The sequence below is a fragment of the Haemorhous mexicanus genome, chromosome 23 (assembly GCF_027477595.1).
Source record: "Haemorhous mexicanus isolate bHaeMex1 chromosome 23, bHaeMex1.pri, whole genome shotgun sequence".
Lineage (NCBI taxonomy): Eukaryota > Metazoa > Chordata > Aves > Passeriformes > Fringillidae > Haemorhous > Haemorhous mexicanus.
In genome coordinates this window covers 2052951-2070583 of record NC_082363.1, presented here as the reverse complement: position 1 = coordinate 2070583, position 17633 = coordinate 2052951, and the positions used below count along the sequence as shown (strand labels likewise).

The following is a 17633-nucleotide window of genomic DNA, read 5'->3' as shown; positions in this document are numbered from 1 at the left end:
TTAATTAACTACACCCTCATAATCTTTGTGAGTCGAAAGATTTCTACTCACAAAGATAAAGTTTTCTACTCTTTTTCACAGAGTAGAAACTTAAAATTTAAAGTTTTAAAATATAGTAATATATATCAAGTAAAATAAAAGGGACCCTCTGGAGCTGCTCCCTCCATCCCCAGCAGGCAGGGCTCCCTCCCTCCCACTCCAGCCGGGTTTCCCTGCTCCCAGGCAGGCAAATCCTCCGGGATGGGATGGCCCGGAGAGCGATGGATATCTGCAGTACAGCTTCCAGCAAAGGGGATCCTTCCTGCAGGATCTCGGCCTGGAAACCCTCCATTCCCCTGGAGCTCGAGGTCCAAGTGAGACACAGAGGAGGTTGAGTTTCCTTGGGAAGCCTCTGGTTGTTGGCTGTTGGTGTTTTCCCCTTCCCCGCCTGCCCCATAACCAGTTCTCCCTGCCCGTCCCTCCCGTCCTCGGGATGGTTGGGATGGGAAGGACCGGCCTGAGCAAACATTTCCTTTTGTTCAGCTGTACTCAGGCATGGCTCTGCTGCTGCAGCCTGGGCTGTGACTCACCCGGCCCAGAGAGGCCGGCTGGAAAATTTGGGGTGTTTTAAAGAAAATGCCCGGTTTTAATGACAGCATTGTAATAACCCCAAACAACCACCCTGCGCTGCTGGGGGAGTGGGAATGTTTAATGCATGAGCTGCGGGGCTTGAGATGGAGCTGGGGAGGAACAAAAAGAGGGGAATCAACCCAAACCCCCACTGAGGAGCATCCAGCAGGGCTGGCCGTCACCTGGTGTTCCCCCTGGAGCCGCCCCGGGGCTGCCCTATCAGCTCCATCTCGGGATGGAGGTGGAACCAGGGTCCCCCGGCCGAACCCCGTCATCCCGGGAAGGAGGAGTTACCTTCCCGAGCCTTTTAATCCAGTCCTGCTGGTTTCCCGGCACAGCCGGCGGAGCTCCCTGCCCATGCGGCCGTGCCCGGCTCACCATGGCCCCGCGTCACGTCGTGCCCATGTCCACCAGCCACGCCGCCCGCGGCGTCTGCGTGCTGGGCACCGAGGTCTTCCTGGACACGCGCCGGTGAGGCCGGGCATGGGGCAGCCCGGGGCGTCCCGTGGAGTTGCTGGGATTTGGGATGGGTTTGGGGCATCCTGGGCTGGGATTTGGGATGGGTTTGGGGCATCCTGGGCTGGGATTTGGGATGGGTTTGTTCAGGATTGGGGCATCCTGGGCTGGGATTTGGGATGAGTTTGATTGGGATTGGGGCATCCTGGGCTGGGATTTGGGATGGATTTGATCAGGACTGGGGCATCCTGGGCTGGGATTTGGGATGGATTTGATCAGGATTGGGGCATCCTGGACTGGGATTTGAGATGGGTTTGGGGTATCCAGGGCTGGGATTTGGGATGGGTTTGTTCAGGATTGGGGCATGCCAGCCAGGGATTTGGGATGGGTTTGCTCAGGATGGGGGCGTCCTGCAGTGTTCCATGGAGCCACCAGGGTTTGGGATGGGTTTGCCCAGCGTCACGGCATCCTGGCATGTTCCACAGAGCTGCAGGGCTTTGGGATGGGTTTGGAGGAGGAACGGGTGGTGAGGGACTTGGATCTCGTCAGGAGTTCACCCAAGGGCTTGGAGGGACAGGTCCCTCCAGAGCTGGGTGTGCGATGTCCATGGGGAGCTCATCCAAGGATTTTTTAGGGGATGCTGTCCCACTGTGTGTGTTTTAGAGGATGATGTCCCATGAGGACCTCACCCCAAAACTCTGGATTTGTGGATGATTTCCCACAGGGAGCTCACTTTTGGGGATGATGTCCCACAGGGAGCTCATTTTTAGGGACAATATCCTACAGAGAGCTCATCCAAAGGCGGAATGTTGGCTAGAGGCATTGCAGCGGAGCCGGGCCAGGATGGTTTGGAGGCAAAGCCTGAGAACACCGTGGCTAAGCCCAGGTCTATTTCTGGCTCTAAGAACATTGGGCAAGAGCAATTCAAGATGTGCAACTCGGAGCTAAAACGGGAGGAGGAATAAAATGCGTGGCTCAGGCAGAAAAAATTTAGCAGTGGCCATGCACGAGCAGCGTCAGGAAAAGGGATTTTTGCAGAATTAAATATGGGGTGGCTTTATTGGGCAGATAGGCAGCTGTCCCTGCCCTGCTGCCACGGTGTCATTATTTAATAAATCACATTTATAATGACAGAGAGCGCAGGCCTGGCCGGTCGGCATCGCATCCGGGCAATTACTGGGATGGAGCACTGGAGCCGGGCCAGGATGTGCCACCGTCCCCTCAGAGAGCTCTGGCTGCCCTAAAACAGCCTCGTTTCCCCCCTCATGCAGATGGGAATGTAGAAAACCCATTATCTGCAATTTTTTGTCCTGCTTTTGGACTCGGAGCCCTCTCAGTCCTATTTAAACCTATGGAGCTCAAATGGGATGATTTGGCTTCTTGGTAACAAATTTGAGCTGTGGTCCCAAACAGCAGATGATGGAGGCTCTTCCAGCTGAAATGTGGGATCATTTTATTCCTGGGGAGCACTTGCTGGGGGGAATTTAGTGATGGATGCATCAGTTTTGGGCTGTTTGGGGCAGAACGTGGAGTTCGTTGGGAATCGGGCAGCGGTGCTGAGGTGGGAGAGCCACAAACCCACAGCAAACAGCCCCAAATCTGCGGGATCCCAGCATCCCCGGGATCCATGGCTTTGTGGGGTGTTCTGGATGGGATCCAGCATTCCCCAGATCCACGGCTTTGTGGAGTGTTGGGATGGGGATGGGATCCAGCATCCCCCGGATCCACAGCTTTGGGGGGTGGTCTGGATGGGATCCAGCATCCCTCTGGATCCACGGCTTTGTGGGGTGTTGGGATGGATCTCTGGATGGGATCCAGCATTCTCTGGATCCACAGCTTCATGGGGTGCTCCAGATGGAGATGCCAAGCCCATGGAATGCCTCAATCTCCTCACAAGCTGCTGGAGGCACAGGGGATGCCGTGCCAAGAGCAACACCGGGGATAAATCCCTGCCGTGGCGGGGTTTTGATGTTGTGGTTTTTATGTTCTTGCTGCCGAAGTTCCCGCCTGGCTCCCCCTGGGACGCAGCCAGGGGAGCGGGAGCAGGTCAGGGCTGCCGGGATGGAGCGGCCGGGGCTGTAATGAGCAGGGAGCAGCACTTCAAAGGCTCCCGAGGATGTCACGGAGCCGGGCGCGGGCGCTGCGTGCCCGGATCCAGGCTCTGCTCCAGCCCCAGCATCCCTCAGGTCACGGGATGGTCTCACAACACCCAGCTCTCGGCTTGGCTGGCATGAAAATCATCCTGGCTCTTCCCCGGCTGGGGTTTTGTCATGGGATGCTGAAATTCAGGGAATTTCTCGTGGTTGCAGAGGGAGGTTGGATGTGGGATAAACCATGGCCGGACGTGCCGGAGCTGCAGCGGGAGCTGGGCTTGCCCAACACCGCCACAGAGGCCCCATGTGTGGAACTCCAGGGACCATTTCATCACCCAGGGATGGTCTCAGGGCCCCTCCCGCCCAGTGGTGGCTGGGTTTAATTCCAGGTTTGGGGACTTGGCTCCTGTGTTCTCTGAGCCGAGGTTGCTCCATTCCAGGTCCACCCCGAGAGGTGCCGTGTCCTTTGACGTGCACGCCACGCCGGCAGTGACGGTGCACATGATCCACAGCCCCACCACAAAGCCCAGCCTGGACGCCCGGTGGCCTCTGGACCCCGACATCGAGGTGGTGGTGACCATCGATGTCACCAGCAGGACTGTCGATGACAACCAGGTCGGGTGCTGTTCCTGTGGCCAAACTGGGGGAAATAAGTGACATTTCCTGGGAAAGCTCGAGAATTTCTGAGTTATGCTGACACCAGGGTGGTTTGTCATGGGGAAAGCTCGAGCAGAGTTGTGTAATTGGCACTGACGAGAAACGAAACCCAGAAGGAGAAGGTCCCACTTGGTGCCCTAATGACAACATCACAGCAGTTGCAAAAGCTGGTGCCAGGCAGCAAAAAATACCCCAAGTCTGACTTTTTCCATGCCTGATTTTATGCTGAAGATGGCACAGAGGGTTCCAATGAACTGTGATTAATGGAGAACAGCTGGGATGGACCTCCCAGGGCCTGGCTGGGTGGGCAGGCAGGGGTTGGAGCGGTGATCCTTGTGGGGCCCTTCCCAGCTCATTCCATGATCCCAGGAGGGCATGGAGATCCTGCCAGCCTGGTGGGATGGGGATGGAGATCCTGCCAGCCTGGTGGGGTGTGGGTCACGGTGAGGGGATGGAGATCCCACCAGCCTGGTGGGTGTGTGGGTCACAGTGAGGGGATGGAGATCCCACCAGCCTGGTGGGGTGAGGGTCACGGTGAGGGGATGGAGATCCCACCAGCCTGGTGGGGTGAGGGTCACAGTGAGGGGATGGAGATCCCACCAGCCTGGTGGGGTGTGGGTCACGGTGAGGGGATGGAGATCCTGCCAGCCTGGTGGGATGTGGGTCACAGTGAGGGGATGGAGATCCCACCAGCCTGGTGGGGTGTGGGTCATGGTGAGGGGATGGAGATCCCAACAGCCTGGTGGGGTGAGGGTCACGGTGAGGGGATGGAGATCCCACCAGCCTGGTGGGGTGAGGGTCACGGTGAGGGGATGGAGATCCCACCAGCCTGGTGGGGTGAGGGTCACAGTGAGGGGATGGAGATCCCACCAGCCTGGTGGGGTGTGGGTCATGGTGAGGGGATGGAGATCCCAACAGCCTGGTGGGGTGAGGGTCATGGTGAGGGGATGGAGATCCCACCAGCCTGGTGGGGTGTGGGTCACGGTGAGGGGATGGAGGTCCCAGCAGCCTGGTGGGGTGAGGGTCATGGTGAGGGGATGGAGATCCCACCAGCTTCGTGGGATGTGGGTCACAGTGAGGGGCTGTCTCTGCAGGTGAAGATCTCCTACTACGACCGTGAGGGCCACGAGCTGGCTGTGGCCTGGCTGTATCTCACCTGTGTCGGTAGGTGCCCACCAAGGCTCCAGGAATTCCTGGTCTCTTGGCATCTGGCTGGATCCATGAGGCTGGAATTCCTTGGGGGCCATAGGCAATAAAGGTTTGGGTGTTCACTGATGCTGACGAGCAAGAGGGAAATAATTAAACCATGATTAATTAAACATTACCTTATATGGTGTGGGAGAGACGGAGGCCGGGCCGTGTCCCCACCCAGGAGCATCCTCCTGTGCCTGCCGAGGTGGTTCCTCGGGAGAAGAGGATCCACGGGAGATCTCCTCACCCAGCTCCGGCTGGCACCTCCACAGCAGTGAGGGGAGAGGGATCAGCACCGAAGCGGTGCCTGACCTTTTTCAGGAGTTTGGGATGAGGTGAATCATCCCCTCCAAATGCCTGCTCTCCCCTGCTGACTACAAAGGGAGTCTAGACAACCGGTCTGGGTGCAGAAGTCTCCACTTGGATGGATTAATTACCCTAAATTTGGGATTTTCTGAAGCGTTCACATGACAGTCTGACCTGTGTCCTCAAGTCGTGCTGACGCCTCCCAGAATAGCCCCTGGAGAGGCTGAAGGTTTCCCACGTCCCGTGGCCGATGGGCTCTGCTGGAGCCAACTGGGGCCACCACTGGCCACAGGGATTTTGCCTTCCAAATGTTCTTCTCTTGGCTGGATTTAGAGTTTCCCTCCTGGCTTTTCCATGCTGTCCTCTCTGCCCCAAGGAGAACAATCTCTGACTCAATCCCTGTGTTTTCCACACTTTGTGTGTCCCATCTGGAGGAGTTTTTGGGTCAGAGTTGAGGTGGGGTTTGGATGAGGTCACCAGTAAATCTCTGCAGCAAAAGCAGAAATTTGGGGCAAGAAGAGTTCTGTGAGGAGAAGTCCTCAGATTTCCTAGAAATTATTTGGGTGTTTGCTCAACCACAGTGAAAACACAGTTTTGTGCCTCCACTGTGTTTTGGCTTCGTGGAAAACAGGACAGTCAATAGGAAAGGGGTGAAAATGTAAAAAATGCCATGGAAGCATAAAATCTGCCATGAAAACATAAAAAATGGCATGAAAACAAAATCTGCCATGAAAAAATGCTATGAAAACCTAAAATCTGCCATGAAAACATAAAATCTGACATGAAAACATAAAAAATGCCATGAAAACATAAAATCTGCCATGAAGTGAGGATGTCCTTGCTGGGGGGAACCAAAATGAGAGGAGACAGCCGGAGATCAAAGAGGGAAAGTCATGGCAAAGCCACTGGGTTGGATTTTCTTCTCCTGTTCTGTTGGGTCTGGAGCAGCTTCGGGGGGATGAGGTGGGGTTGGTGTGGAGACATGGTGCCAAGGAGGAGCCCAAAATGGCCCTGAGAGCCCATCCCCTGCCCATGGCTTCCTTCCCTCTCGCTGTTCCAGAGGTGTCCCTGGATGTGGACTGGAGCCGGAGTGGCCGAGTGAAGAGCAAGGGCAAGGACAAGGACAAGGTGGGGAGAGCGTCCTGGCAGGGCGGATCCATCGCCGGCCTCTTCCTGGAAAATCTCCAGGGGGGACAGGGACCTGGGGGCCATCCCCATGAGGGCAAACAGCCCGGCAGATCCTCAGCCTACTAATTGAGCAGGAAAAGGATTTATTTTCCTATTCTATGCCAAAATCACCTGCAGCTACAGCCTGGCCCTGAGGATCCTGTAGGAGAAAACTCTTGGCTTTTTCTTCCTTTCTCTTCCCTTTCTCTTCCCTTTTTTCTCCCTTTTTCCTCCCTTTTCCCTCCCTTTTTTCCTCCACTTCTCTTCCCTTTTTCCTCCCTTTCTTTTCTCTTCTCTTTCTCTTCCATCTCCTTTCTCTTTTTCTTTTCCTTTCTGGGCCCCAAAGGTGCCGCTGAATGAGTTGAGCAAACAGCAGCAGATTTCCCCCTTTGGCCATTCATCTGCCTGTGCCCAGGCCCTCAAGCTGGGCTAATTAGCCACAGATCAGCCGGGCTAATTAACCACAGCCTGATCGGCGGCGCAAATTGGTATCAAGATGGGCTGAGCTTCCAGAAGCGCTGCAGCCATGTCCAGGCGAGGCTGGAGGCACCTCCAGCTTGGCTGTGAGATAAAATCTCAGAGCAGTCCGTGCAGGCCCTGCTGGAGCTGCCCTTGGGATGGGGCGGTTTGAGCGGCGTTGGTGTTTCCTCGCGGCGCGGTCGGGTTCTCCTCCGAGCCTGCGGCTTTCCTCGGCCCAGGATGGGGGAAATCCTGCTCCTGTCCCCTCTCGGTGCTTCTCCTCCAGGCCAAGTGGACGTGGGGCCCGGACGGACAAGGGGCCGTGCTGTTGGTCAACTGTGACCGGGACAGCCCCGGCACGGGGGGCACGGACAGTGGCCAGGCAGACATACGGACCCCGGCAGGTGGGCTGTGACCCCGAGGGGCTCCCTTGGGGGCTTCCCCACTGCCATCCCCTCCCTCCGTGTCCCCTGTGTCCCCCAGACCTCCAGGACATGTCAGTGATGCTGCTGCGGACCGAGGGCCCCAGAGCCATCTTCGCCGAGTACCCGGTGGTGCTGCACGTCCCCGAGAGCGACGCGGACAAAGTGCGGGTGTTCCACGCCGTCGGTGAGTGCCTCTGCCTTCCCCTGCCCCCAGCAGCCCTGCGGGACCCCAAGGCCAGCCAACCCCACAGGTTTTGTACATTGGGGCACCCCTATTTGCTGTAATCACCCTTTAACCCCTGAAGCTCTTCTGCTGTTGCACGGGGTGGGGCTATAGGGGAAAAACCAAGGGGGAGAAGGCTCCAAAGAGGCTTTCCCCAATGAGGGCTGGAATTTTGACATTCCCATGGCGCGGGAACCCCCACGTGGCTCCCGGCACTGTTTTGGCTCGGGCAGGGAGCCAAGCAGCCAAGCAGCCCATCCCGTTGGGCAGCGCCCTTCGCCTTTGAACAGTTGGATCGCCGGCAGCTCTGCGCCGAAAATCAGGTCCGGGGAGCCAAGGGTGTCATTAGATCCTCAGCCGGAGCCACGCACCTGGAAAGGGCTGGACCCGAGGGGACGGAGCCCTCTTTGTCCTGGGAAGATCAAGCGTGTTCCCCAGGAAGGAGGAGGAGGAGTAGGAGGAGGAGGAGGAGGAGGAGGAGGAGGAGGAGGAGGAGGAGGAGGAGGCTCTTCTGCCACCCTTGGGCACCAGCCACCTCCTCCTCCTGCTGGTGTGTCCCCCTGTGGGCAGGCTGTGGGAATTTGGGGTTCTCCAGGCTGGGTTCGGGGTGGGAATCTGGGGTTCTCCAGGCTGCTGAGTTGGGGTTCTCCAGGTGGTGATGCCTACCCGCTCTACAAGCCCGTGCTGGGCCCGGACAAGCTCTCCTACGTGCTGGACCACGCTGGCCACGGGGACAGCACCTTCTACGTGGAGGGGCTGGCGTTCCCCGACAGGGGCTTCACCGGCCTCGTGTCCTTCAGCGCCAGCCTGCTGGAGGTGCCCCATAAGGTAGGGGGGGTCGGCCCCACCCCTCCCCTAGCAAACCCCCCTGTGGTGGAGGTCCCAGATTCCGTTTTGGCTCCACCAGGACTCGCCGGGCACGCCGATCTTCACGGACACCGTGGTGTTCCGCGTGGCGCCCTGGATCATGATGCCCAACACCCAGCAGCCCCTGGAGGTGTTTGTCTGCAGGTAGGAGGGGTGTCCCCACCGTGGACAGGGGTGTCCCCTGTCCTGGGGCACTCTCCAGGGAAGAGTTCCCGACCCTACCTGGCTGTGTGGAGCCCTATGTGAGCCAGGCTTAGGCATTCCTGACTGGGAATGTTTGGGAAGGGAGCCAGCTGCTGCTGCTGTGGGAGTAATTTCCATCCCAAGGAGAAGGGCTGGAGTTCCCTCTCCAGGTCCAATTCCATGCAGGAATGCTGCCCAGGGTGTTTAAATCCCAAAGAGAAATGCTGGAAGACCTTCTCCAGGTCCAATTCCATGCAGGAATGCTGCCCGGGGTGGGTGTTTAAATCCCAAGGAGAAATGCTGGAGCTCCCTCTCCAGCTCCAATCCCACAAAGGCTGCAGTTCCCTCTCCAGCTCCATTCCCATGCAGGAATGCTGCCCGGGGTGTTCAGGATTGAGGAACGAGCGGCAGGGTCGGGGTTTTGGGGGCTCCCCGAGATCCCCCTCGCAGCCCCGGCCCCTCGCTGTCCCCCAGCATCAAGCAGGGCCCGGATTCCAACGAGGCCTTCCTGGAGGGGCTGCGGGCGCTGCTGCGGAAAGCCAACTGCAAACTGACCGTGTGCTCGGAGCAGGACTCGCGCAGCGACCGCTGGATCCAGGTCAGCCCGCCCGGCCCCCCAGGGCCCCCCCCGTGGCTTGGACAGCTCTGGAATGCCAGGGGATGGGGCAGGGAGCGGGCACTGAGGCACAGGGAATGCTGCCGGGGCGGCACGGACAGGGACAATGGCCAGGGAGCCCGGCCTGGCACCAGGGACACAGAGGGGCACCGGGACAGGGACCCCGTGGGGCTGTCAGGAGGGGCCCCACTGCAGGGGGCACCCCAGTGAGGGAGGGGACCCTGTGGGGACATTGCAGAAGAGACCCCATGGGACATTGCAAAGGGGACCCCACTGCAAAAGGGCCCCCGTGGGACACTGCAAGTGGGACCCCATTGCAAGAAGGACCCCATGGGACATTGCAAGGGGTCCCTGCGGCAAAAGGGACTCCATGGGACATTGCAAGGGGTCCCTGCTGCAAAAGGGACTCCATGGGACATTGCAAGCGAGTCCCTTTTGCAGAAGGGTCCCCGTGGTGCTTTGAAAGAGGGACCCAAGGGACACCTTGAGAGTGGCCTCATTGTACAAGGGGGCCCCATAGAAAGGGGGGCCCTGTGGGGCTGTGCAGGAGAGTCCCAGTTCCAGGGGAACCCCAGGGGGACACTGTGGCTGTGGTGTCACCCTATGGGGCTGTGCAGGACAGTCCCAGTGCCAGGGGGACCCCAGGGGGACACCATGGCTGTGTTGTCACCTCATGGGGCTGCGCAGGAGGGTCCCACTGCCAGGGGACCCCAGGGGGACACTGGCTGTGGTGTCACCCCAGGAGGGCCGGGCAGGAGCCTCCCCGATGGTTTAGGCTTGGCTCACCCCATTTCCTGCCCCACCCTCCCCACATCCCTGGTGGAGATTCCTATCACCCCTGGGAGCCTTCCTCCTCCTCCTCCTCGTCTCCTTCCCACAGGATGAGCTGGAGTTCGGCTACGTGGAAGCTCCACACAAAACCTTCCCTGTGGTCTTCGACTCTCCCAGGAACAGAGGCCTGAAGGATTTCGCTTTTAAGAAGATCCTGGTGTGTCCTTGCATTGAAATCCCCCTTTTTCTCCCCAAAATCCCCTCACAGGAGGTCCTTGGCACCTCTTCTCTCTTTCCCAGGGCCCGGATTTTGGCTACGTGACCCGGGAGCCCCCCGGGAAGAGCGTGACCAGCCTGGATTCCTTCGGGAACCTGGACGTGAGCCCGCCGGTGACGGTGCGCGGCAAGGAGTACCCGCTGGGGCGGATCCTCATCGGCAGCCCCCTGCCCTGGTGAGCGCCCCGCCCGCCCTCGGGACACCCCAAAACTCTCCCTCGGGAACCTCTTGGAGAAAAAACCTGGCCCTGATGCCGGTCAAATCCCAGATTTTACAGGCAAACCCCACAGCTGCTCCTCCGACCCTCACAAAACCCGGCCGCCGTTTTCCTCTTTCCCCTTTTCCCTTTCCCCCTTTTCCCCTTTTTTTCCTCCTTTTTCCCCCTTTTCCCCCCTTTTCCCCCTTTTTTTCCCTTTTTCCCTTTCCCCCTTTCTCCCTTTCCCCCTTTCCCCCTTTCCCCCTTTCCCCCTTTCCCTCTTTTCCCCTTTTTCCTCTCTTCCTCTCTTCCTCTTTTCCTCTTTTCCCCTTTTCCCATTTTTCCCTTTCCCCCTTTTCCCCTTTTTCCTCTTTTCCCCTTTTCCCCTTTCCCATTTCCCATTTCCCTTTTCCCCGTTTTCCCCGTTTCCCCTTTTTCTCCGTTTTCACCCCTTTTTCCCCAGTCCCGCACACCCGGGCTGGGTTTGTTCTTTGGGAGCGGAGCGGGGGAGCCCAAGACAGGGTGAAATCCCGAATAACCGGGGGTTGTTGTTCCCGAGAAATCCCGAATAACCGGGGGTCGTTGTTCCCATGAAATCCCGAACAACCGGGGGTTGTTGTGCCCACGAAATCCCGAATAACCGGGGGTTGTTGTGCCCACGAAATCCCGAGTAACCGGGGGTTGTTGTTCCCATGAAATCCCGAATAACCGGGGGTTGTTGTCCCCATGAAATCCCGAATAACCGGGGGTTGTTTTTCCCGTGAAATCCCGAACCACCGGGGGTTGTTGTTCCCATGAAATCCCGAATAACCGGGGGTTGTTGTCCCCATGAAATCCCGAATAACCGGGGGTTGTTTTTCCCGTGAAATCCCGAATATCCGGGGGTTGTTGTTCCCATGAAATCCCGAGTAACCGGGGGTTGTTTTTCCCATGAAATCCCGAATGTCCGGGGGTTGTTGTGTCCAGGGCGGGCGCTGCTCGGCAGCGAACAAAGCTCCCTGCCGAGCCTCCACAAAGGAGGGCATTTTCCAGGAAAAACAACACCCGCTCCCGATCCCGCCTGCTCCATCCCTAAAAACCCACGGGACGCTCCCGTCCCAGCCCGGGGCTCGCGCTGCTTCCAGAGGAAAGGAGAGGCAGGGAAATGGGATTTTCCCAGCCCCACTGGGGCCCTAACTGTCCTTCATCACCAGGAATTTAATTAACATCTTCCCAGCCCGTTCTGTCTAAGAAAACTTGGCCCTCGCACCAAAGTGAGGCGGGATTCGGGAATTGCAGGGATGGGAAAAACTCATCCCAGAGGTGCCCGAGCAGAACCGGGCATGGAATGATCCCATCCCTACGGATAGATCCGGCCTGGAGAGGTGTTCATGGAAAATGAGGGGATATATCAATGTATTTATCCAAAACACAGGGACACACATTGATATATTTAAGTAATATTAGGGATCTAGTAATATGTATTTATATAAGATAGGGATTTAGTAACGTATATTTATATAATATATGGATTTAGCAGTATATGTTTCTATAACATCTATATATTAACACACTTTATATATAATATAGGGATATATCAATGCATTTATCTAAAACATAGGGAGAAATGCCGATATATTTACGTAATATTAGGGATCTAGTAATATATATTTATGTAAGATAGAGATTTAGTAATATGTATTTAAATAATACATTGATTAAACAATATATATATTTAAATAATATAGGGATTTAGCAGTATATATTTCTATGACATGCATATATAATATTGGGATATATGAATGTATTTATCTAAAATACAGGGAGACACACTGATATATTTATGGAATGATAGGGATTCAGTAATGTATATTTGTATAATATATGGATTTAGCAGTGTATGTTTATATAACATCTATATATTAACACACTTTATATATGATATAGGGATATATGACTGTATTTATCTAAAATACAGGGAGACTGGTATATTTAAGTTATATTAGGGATCAAGTAATATATATTTATGTAAGATAGGGATTTAGTAAGATATATTTACATATTATAGGAATTTAGCAATATATATTTATACAACATAGGGATTTAGCAGTACCTATTTCTATGACAGGCATACATTAACATGTATATATAATGTAGGGATATATCGATGTATTTATCTAAAATACAGGGACACACATTGATATATTTAAGTAATATTAGGGATTTAGTAATACATATTTATATATTATAGGAATTTAGCAATATATATTTATATAACATAGGGATTTAGCAGTACATATTTCTATGACAGGCATATATTAACATGTATATATAGTGTAGGGATATATCGATGTATTTATCTAAAATACAGGGAGACAGACTGGTATATTTAGGTAATATTAGGGATTTAGTAATATGTATTTATATAAGACAGGGATTCAGTAATGTATACTTATATAATATATGGATTTAGCAGTGTATGTTTATATAACACATATAAACACACTTTATATATAATATAGGGATATGTCAATGTATTTATCTAAAATACAGGGAGACACACTGATATATTTAAGTAATATTAGGGATTTAGTAATATATATTTATATATTAACACTCTATATAATATAGCGATATATTGATGTATTTATCTAAAATACAGGGAGGTATGTTCATATATTTATGTAATATTAGGGATCTAGTAATATATTTTTATATAAGATAGGGATTTAGTAATATATATTTATATATTATAGAAATTTCAAAATATATTTATTCCTATAATATAGGCATTTAGCAGTATATATTTATATAACAAGTATATATTAACACTCTATATAATATAGTGATATATTGATGTATTTATCTAAAACACAGGGAGTTATGTTGATATATTTATATAATGTAGGGATCTGGTAATGTATATTTATATAGGAGAGGGATTTAGTAATATATATTTATACAATATATGGATTTAACGATATATATATTGATATATTTATGTAATATAGTAATTTAGCAATGTGTATATTTATATAATATAGGGATCCAGTAATGTGTTTTTATATTGATGTATTTACATAAGAGAGAGATTTAGTAATATATATTTATACAATATATGGATTTAAGGATATATATATTGATATATTTATGTAATATAGGGATTTAGCAATGTGTATGTTTATATAATATAGGGATCTAGTAATATTTATATTGATGTATATTTATATTGATGTATTTACATAAGAGAGGGATTTAGTAATATATATTTATATAACAGATGGATTTAAGGATATATATTGATATATTTACGTAATATAGGGATTTAGCAATATGTATATTTCTATAATATAGGGATCTAGTAATGTGTATTTATATAAGATAGGGATTTAGTAATATATGTTTATATAATATATGAATTTAACAATATATATTTATACTGATATATTTATGTAATATAAGGTTTTAGCAATATGTATATTTATATAATATAGGGATCTAGTAATGTATATTTATATTGATGTGTTTATATAAGATAGGGACTTAGTAATATATGTTTATATAATATAGGGATCTAGTAATAAATATTGGTATATTTATATAACCTAGAGATTTAGCAATGTATATTTACATGTATTGTATATACTACCACACTTTATATATAGCACAGGACTATATTCATAGATAACAGAGATAATGATACATAATCGGGCCCTTAGGCAGATAAATCTTTATTAAAGCAGAACAATCTAGAATTTATATTATTACATGTATTTAAATACACGGATGTCTGTAGTGCAGCTTGGGCCATTTTCCCTGGAAAACAGGATAAAAATGGGCCTTGTGGTGATCGGGGGGGTCTGGGGAGGGGCTTTGGGGTGGGCAGCGGGTTTGGGGCAGGGGGGAGATTTTGGGGATTGGGTTTTGGGGCATGGAGTGGGTTTGGGGGAGGGGGTTTTGGGGAAAAGAGGGGGTTTTAGGGAGGGGAGCAGGTTTTGGGGTGGGGAGGGGATTTCGGGGAGCAAGTTTTAGGGAGAAAAGCGAGTTTTGGGGTGGGGAATGGGTCTTGGGGCAGGGAGAGGATTTTGGGGCGGGGGTTGTGGGGCAGGGAGCAGGTTTTGAGGAAGGAGCAGGTTTTGGGGTGAGGAGCAGGTTTTGGGGCAGGGGTTTTGTGGAGGGAGCAGGTTTTGGGGAGGGAGCAGGTTTTGAGGAAGGAGCAGGTTTTGGGGAGGGAGCAGGTTTTGGGGTGGGGGTTTTGAGGAAGGAGCAGGTTTTGGGGAGGGAGCAGGTTTTGGGGCAGGGGTTTTGGGGAGGGAGCAGGTTTTAGGGAGGGAGCAAGTTTTGGGGAGGGAGCAGGTTTTGGGGCAGAGGTTTTGGGGAGGGAGCAGGTTTTAGGGAGGGAGCAGGTTTTGGGGCAGGGGTTTTGGGGAGGGAGCAGGTTTTGGGGAGGGAGCAGGTTTTTGGGGCAGGGGTTTTGGGGAGGGAGCAGGTTTTGGGGAGGGAGCAGGTTTTGGGGCAGGGGTTTTGGGGAGGGAGCAGGTTTTGGGGAGGGAGCAGGTTTTGGGGAGGGAGCAGGTTTTGGGGAGGGAGCAGGTTTTGGGGCAGGGGTTTTGGGGAGGGAGCAGGTTTTGGGGAGGGAGCAGGTTTTGGGGCAGGGGTTTTGGGGAGGGAGCAGGTTTTGGGGCAGGGGTTTTGTGGAGGGAGCAGGTTTTGGGGCAGGGGTTTTGGGGCGGGAGCGGTGCCCACCCCAGGCTGTCCCGCAGGATGGCCGGGCGCAGGATGTGCCGCGCCGTGCGGGATTTCCTCTTCGCGCAGACGGTGCAGGCGCCGCTCGAGGTCTACTCGGAGTGGCTCAGCGTGGGCCACGTGGACGAGTTCCTCACCTTCGTCCCTGCCCTGGACAGGAAGGTGCCGACCCCAGAGCCTGCCCAGGGCTCTTCACAGCACCCCAAAAATCCCCTTAGCCATCTGTTTGTCCTTCTGGGGCTGTGGGGCATGCAGCCCCTTTGGGGTGACCCAGGGGGCTGAGTTTGGGATTGGCATCAGCATCTCATGGCCCAAGGATGGATTTGGGATCTCTGTGGGCATCTCATGGCCCTGGGACGGATTTGGGATTGGCATGGGCATCTCATGGCCCAGGGACGGATTTGGGATCTCTGTGGGCATCTCATGGCCCAGGGACGGATTTGGGATCTCTGTGGGCATCTCATGGCCCAGGGACAGATTTGGGATCTCTGTGGGCATCTCATGGCCCTGGGACGGATTTGGGATTGGCATGGGCATCTCATGGCCCCGGGGCTGGATTTGGGATCTCTGTGGGCATCCCATGGCCCCGGGGCTGGATTTGGGATGGCTGTGGTGCCTCCCAGGCAGACTCTGGGGTGTTTTATCCCCACACCAGGGGTGACCCCCAGGCTCTGTCCCTCAGGGATTCCGGCTGCTCCTGGCCAGTCCCAACGCCTGCTACAAACTCTTCAAGGAGAAGCAGCAGCAGGGCCACGGGGAGGCCACGCAGTTCATCGGTGAGGGTCAACTGAGGCCGTCCCTAGGGAACGGCATTCCTGCTGTCCCTTCTTGCTGTCCCTTCCAAGTATCCATTCCCAGTGTCCATCCCGCTGTCCCTTCCCACTGTTCTTCCTGCTGTCCATCCCACTGTCCATTCCCAGTGTCCATCCCAGTGTCCATCCTTCTATCCATCCCTCTGTCTGTCCTGCTATTCATCCCACTGTCCATTCCCAGTGTCCATTCCCAATGTCCATCCCTCTGTCTAGCCCTCTGTCCAGGACACTGTGCATCCCACTGTGCATCCCAGTGCCTATCCCTCTGTCCATCCCACTGCCCATCCCGGTGTCCGTCCTGCTGTCCATTCCCAGTGTCCATCCCTCTGTCCATCCCCCTGTCCATCCCTCTGTCCCTGACCTCTCCCACACCCCAGGGCTGAAGGGCAGCGAGCAGAAGAGCATCGACGAGATCCTGGCGGACGAGTCCCTGCGCAGTGACAACCGCCACGTGCAGGTGGGACCCGGGGGATCCCCCTCCTCATTCAGGGGGTTCCGGGGTGCAGGGACGGGATTTGGGGTCCTGGGGAATGGCCGGAGTGCCCGGAGGGGGCGAGGAGAGGGACACGACCCAAGGGACAGGGAGGTGGCAGCTGAAAGGAAAGAGAGGATGGGATGGGATGGGATGGGATGGGATGGGATGGGATGGGATGGGATGGGATGGGATGGGATGGGATGGGATGGGATGGGATGGGATGGGATGGGATGGGATGGGATGGGATGGGATGGGATGGGATGGGATGGGATGGGATGGGAGGTGTCCACAGGGATTTGGTGGGAGGTTGTGCACAGGAATAGGTGGGATCCAGGCAGGATCCAGCGGGGCCCGTGGGTGGGATGTGGAGGGCTGGGATGGCAGTTCCAGGTCCTTCCCACAGCGCTGCATTGACTGGAACCGCGACCTGCTGAAGCAGGAGCTGGGGCTGAGCGAGCAGGACATCGTGGACATCCCGCAGCTCTTCATCCTGACCAACTCCCGCGCCGACGCGCTGTTCCCAGACATGGTGAGACCCCGACCCCGCAACCCTGCCCCGATCCCAATCCCCCGGGATCCATCCCTGCTGCACTCCCCGTGCCGCTGCAGGTGAACATGCTGGTGCTGGGCCGGCACCTGGGCATTCCCAAGCCCTTCGGGCCCGTGGTGGGCGGGCGCTGCTGCCTGGAGCAGCGCGTGCGGGAGCTGCTGGAGCCGCTGGGCCTCTCCTGCACCTTCATCGACGACTTCTTCTCCTACCACCTCCTGTCGGGGGACGTGCACTGCGGCACCAACGTGCGCCGCAAGCCCTTCGCCTTCAAGTGGTGGCACGTGGTGCCCTGACCCCCCTGGGCCGGGTCCTGCAGGGGAAGGTGCATTTCCTGCAGCCCAGGGGAAGGTGCATTTCCTGCGCTGGAAAAGCACCGACAGCTCGGGTTTGGCCAATAAAGCTTCATGGACACTGAGGGGGCAGCGCTTCCCCGTTTCTCGTCCTTCCTTCCTCCGCTGCCGGCGTGAAGATGCTGTTTGAAGCCTGGTTTTGGGCACGGGACTTTGGATTGGGGCTGGTGGGGACAGCAGGGGTGGGGAGGCTGCGCTGGGGGTGCAGGCCCCATCCCACGGCCG

The 17633-nt window shown here is 54.1% G+C and overlaps 1 protein-coding gene across 1 annotated transcript; it reads left to right on the top strand.

The window, feature by feature from the left end:
* Positions 1-927: 927 nt before the first annotated feature.
* On the top strand, positions 928-17505 carry LOC132337903 (protein-arginine deiminase type-1-like). The gene is made up of 16 exons (XM_059866909.1): positions 928-1080; positions 3599-3773; positions 4910-4979; positions 6373-6440; positions 7225-7342; positions 7422-7547; positions 8239-8414; positions 8494-8597; positions 9111-9234; positions 10133-10240; positions 10324-10475; positions 15239-15383; positions 15904-15997; positions 16411-16490; positions 16912-17037; positions 17118-17505. The coding sequence occupies exons 1-16, from the start codon at positions 989-991 to the stop codon at positions 17349-17351; spliced, it is 1992 nt and encodes a 663-aa protein (XP_059722892.1). The 5' UTR covers positions 928-988; the 3' UTR covers positions 17352-17505.
* Positions 17506-17633: the final 128 nt, after the last annotated feature.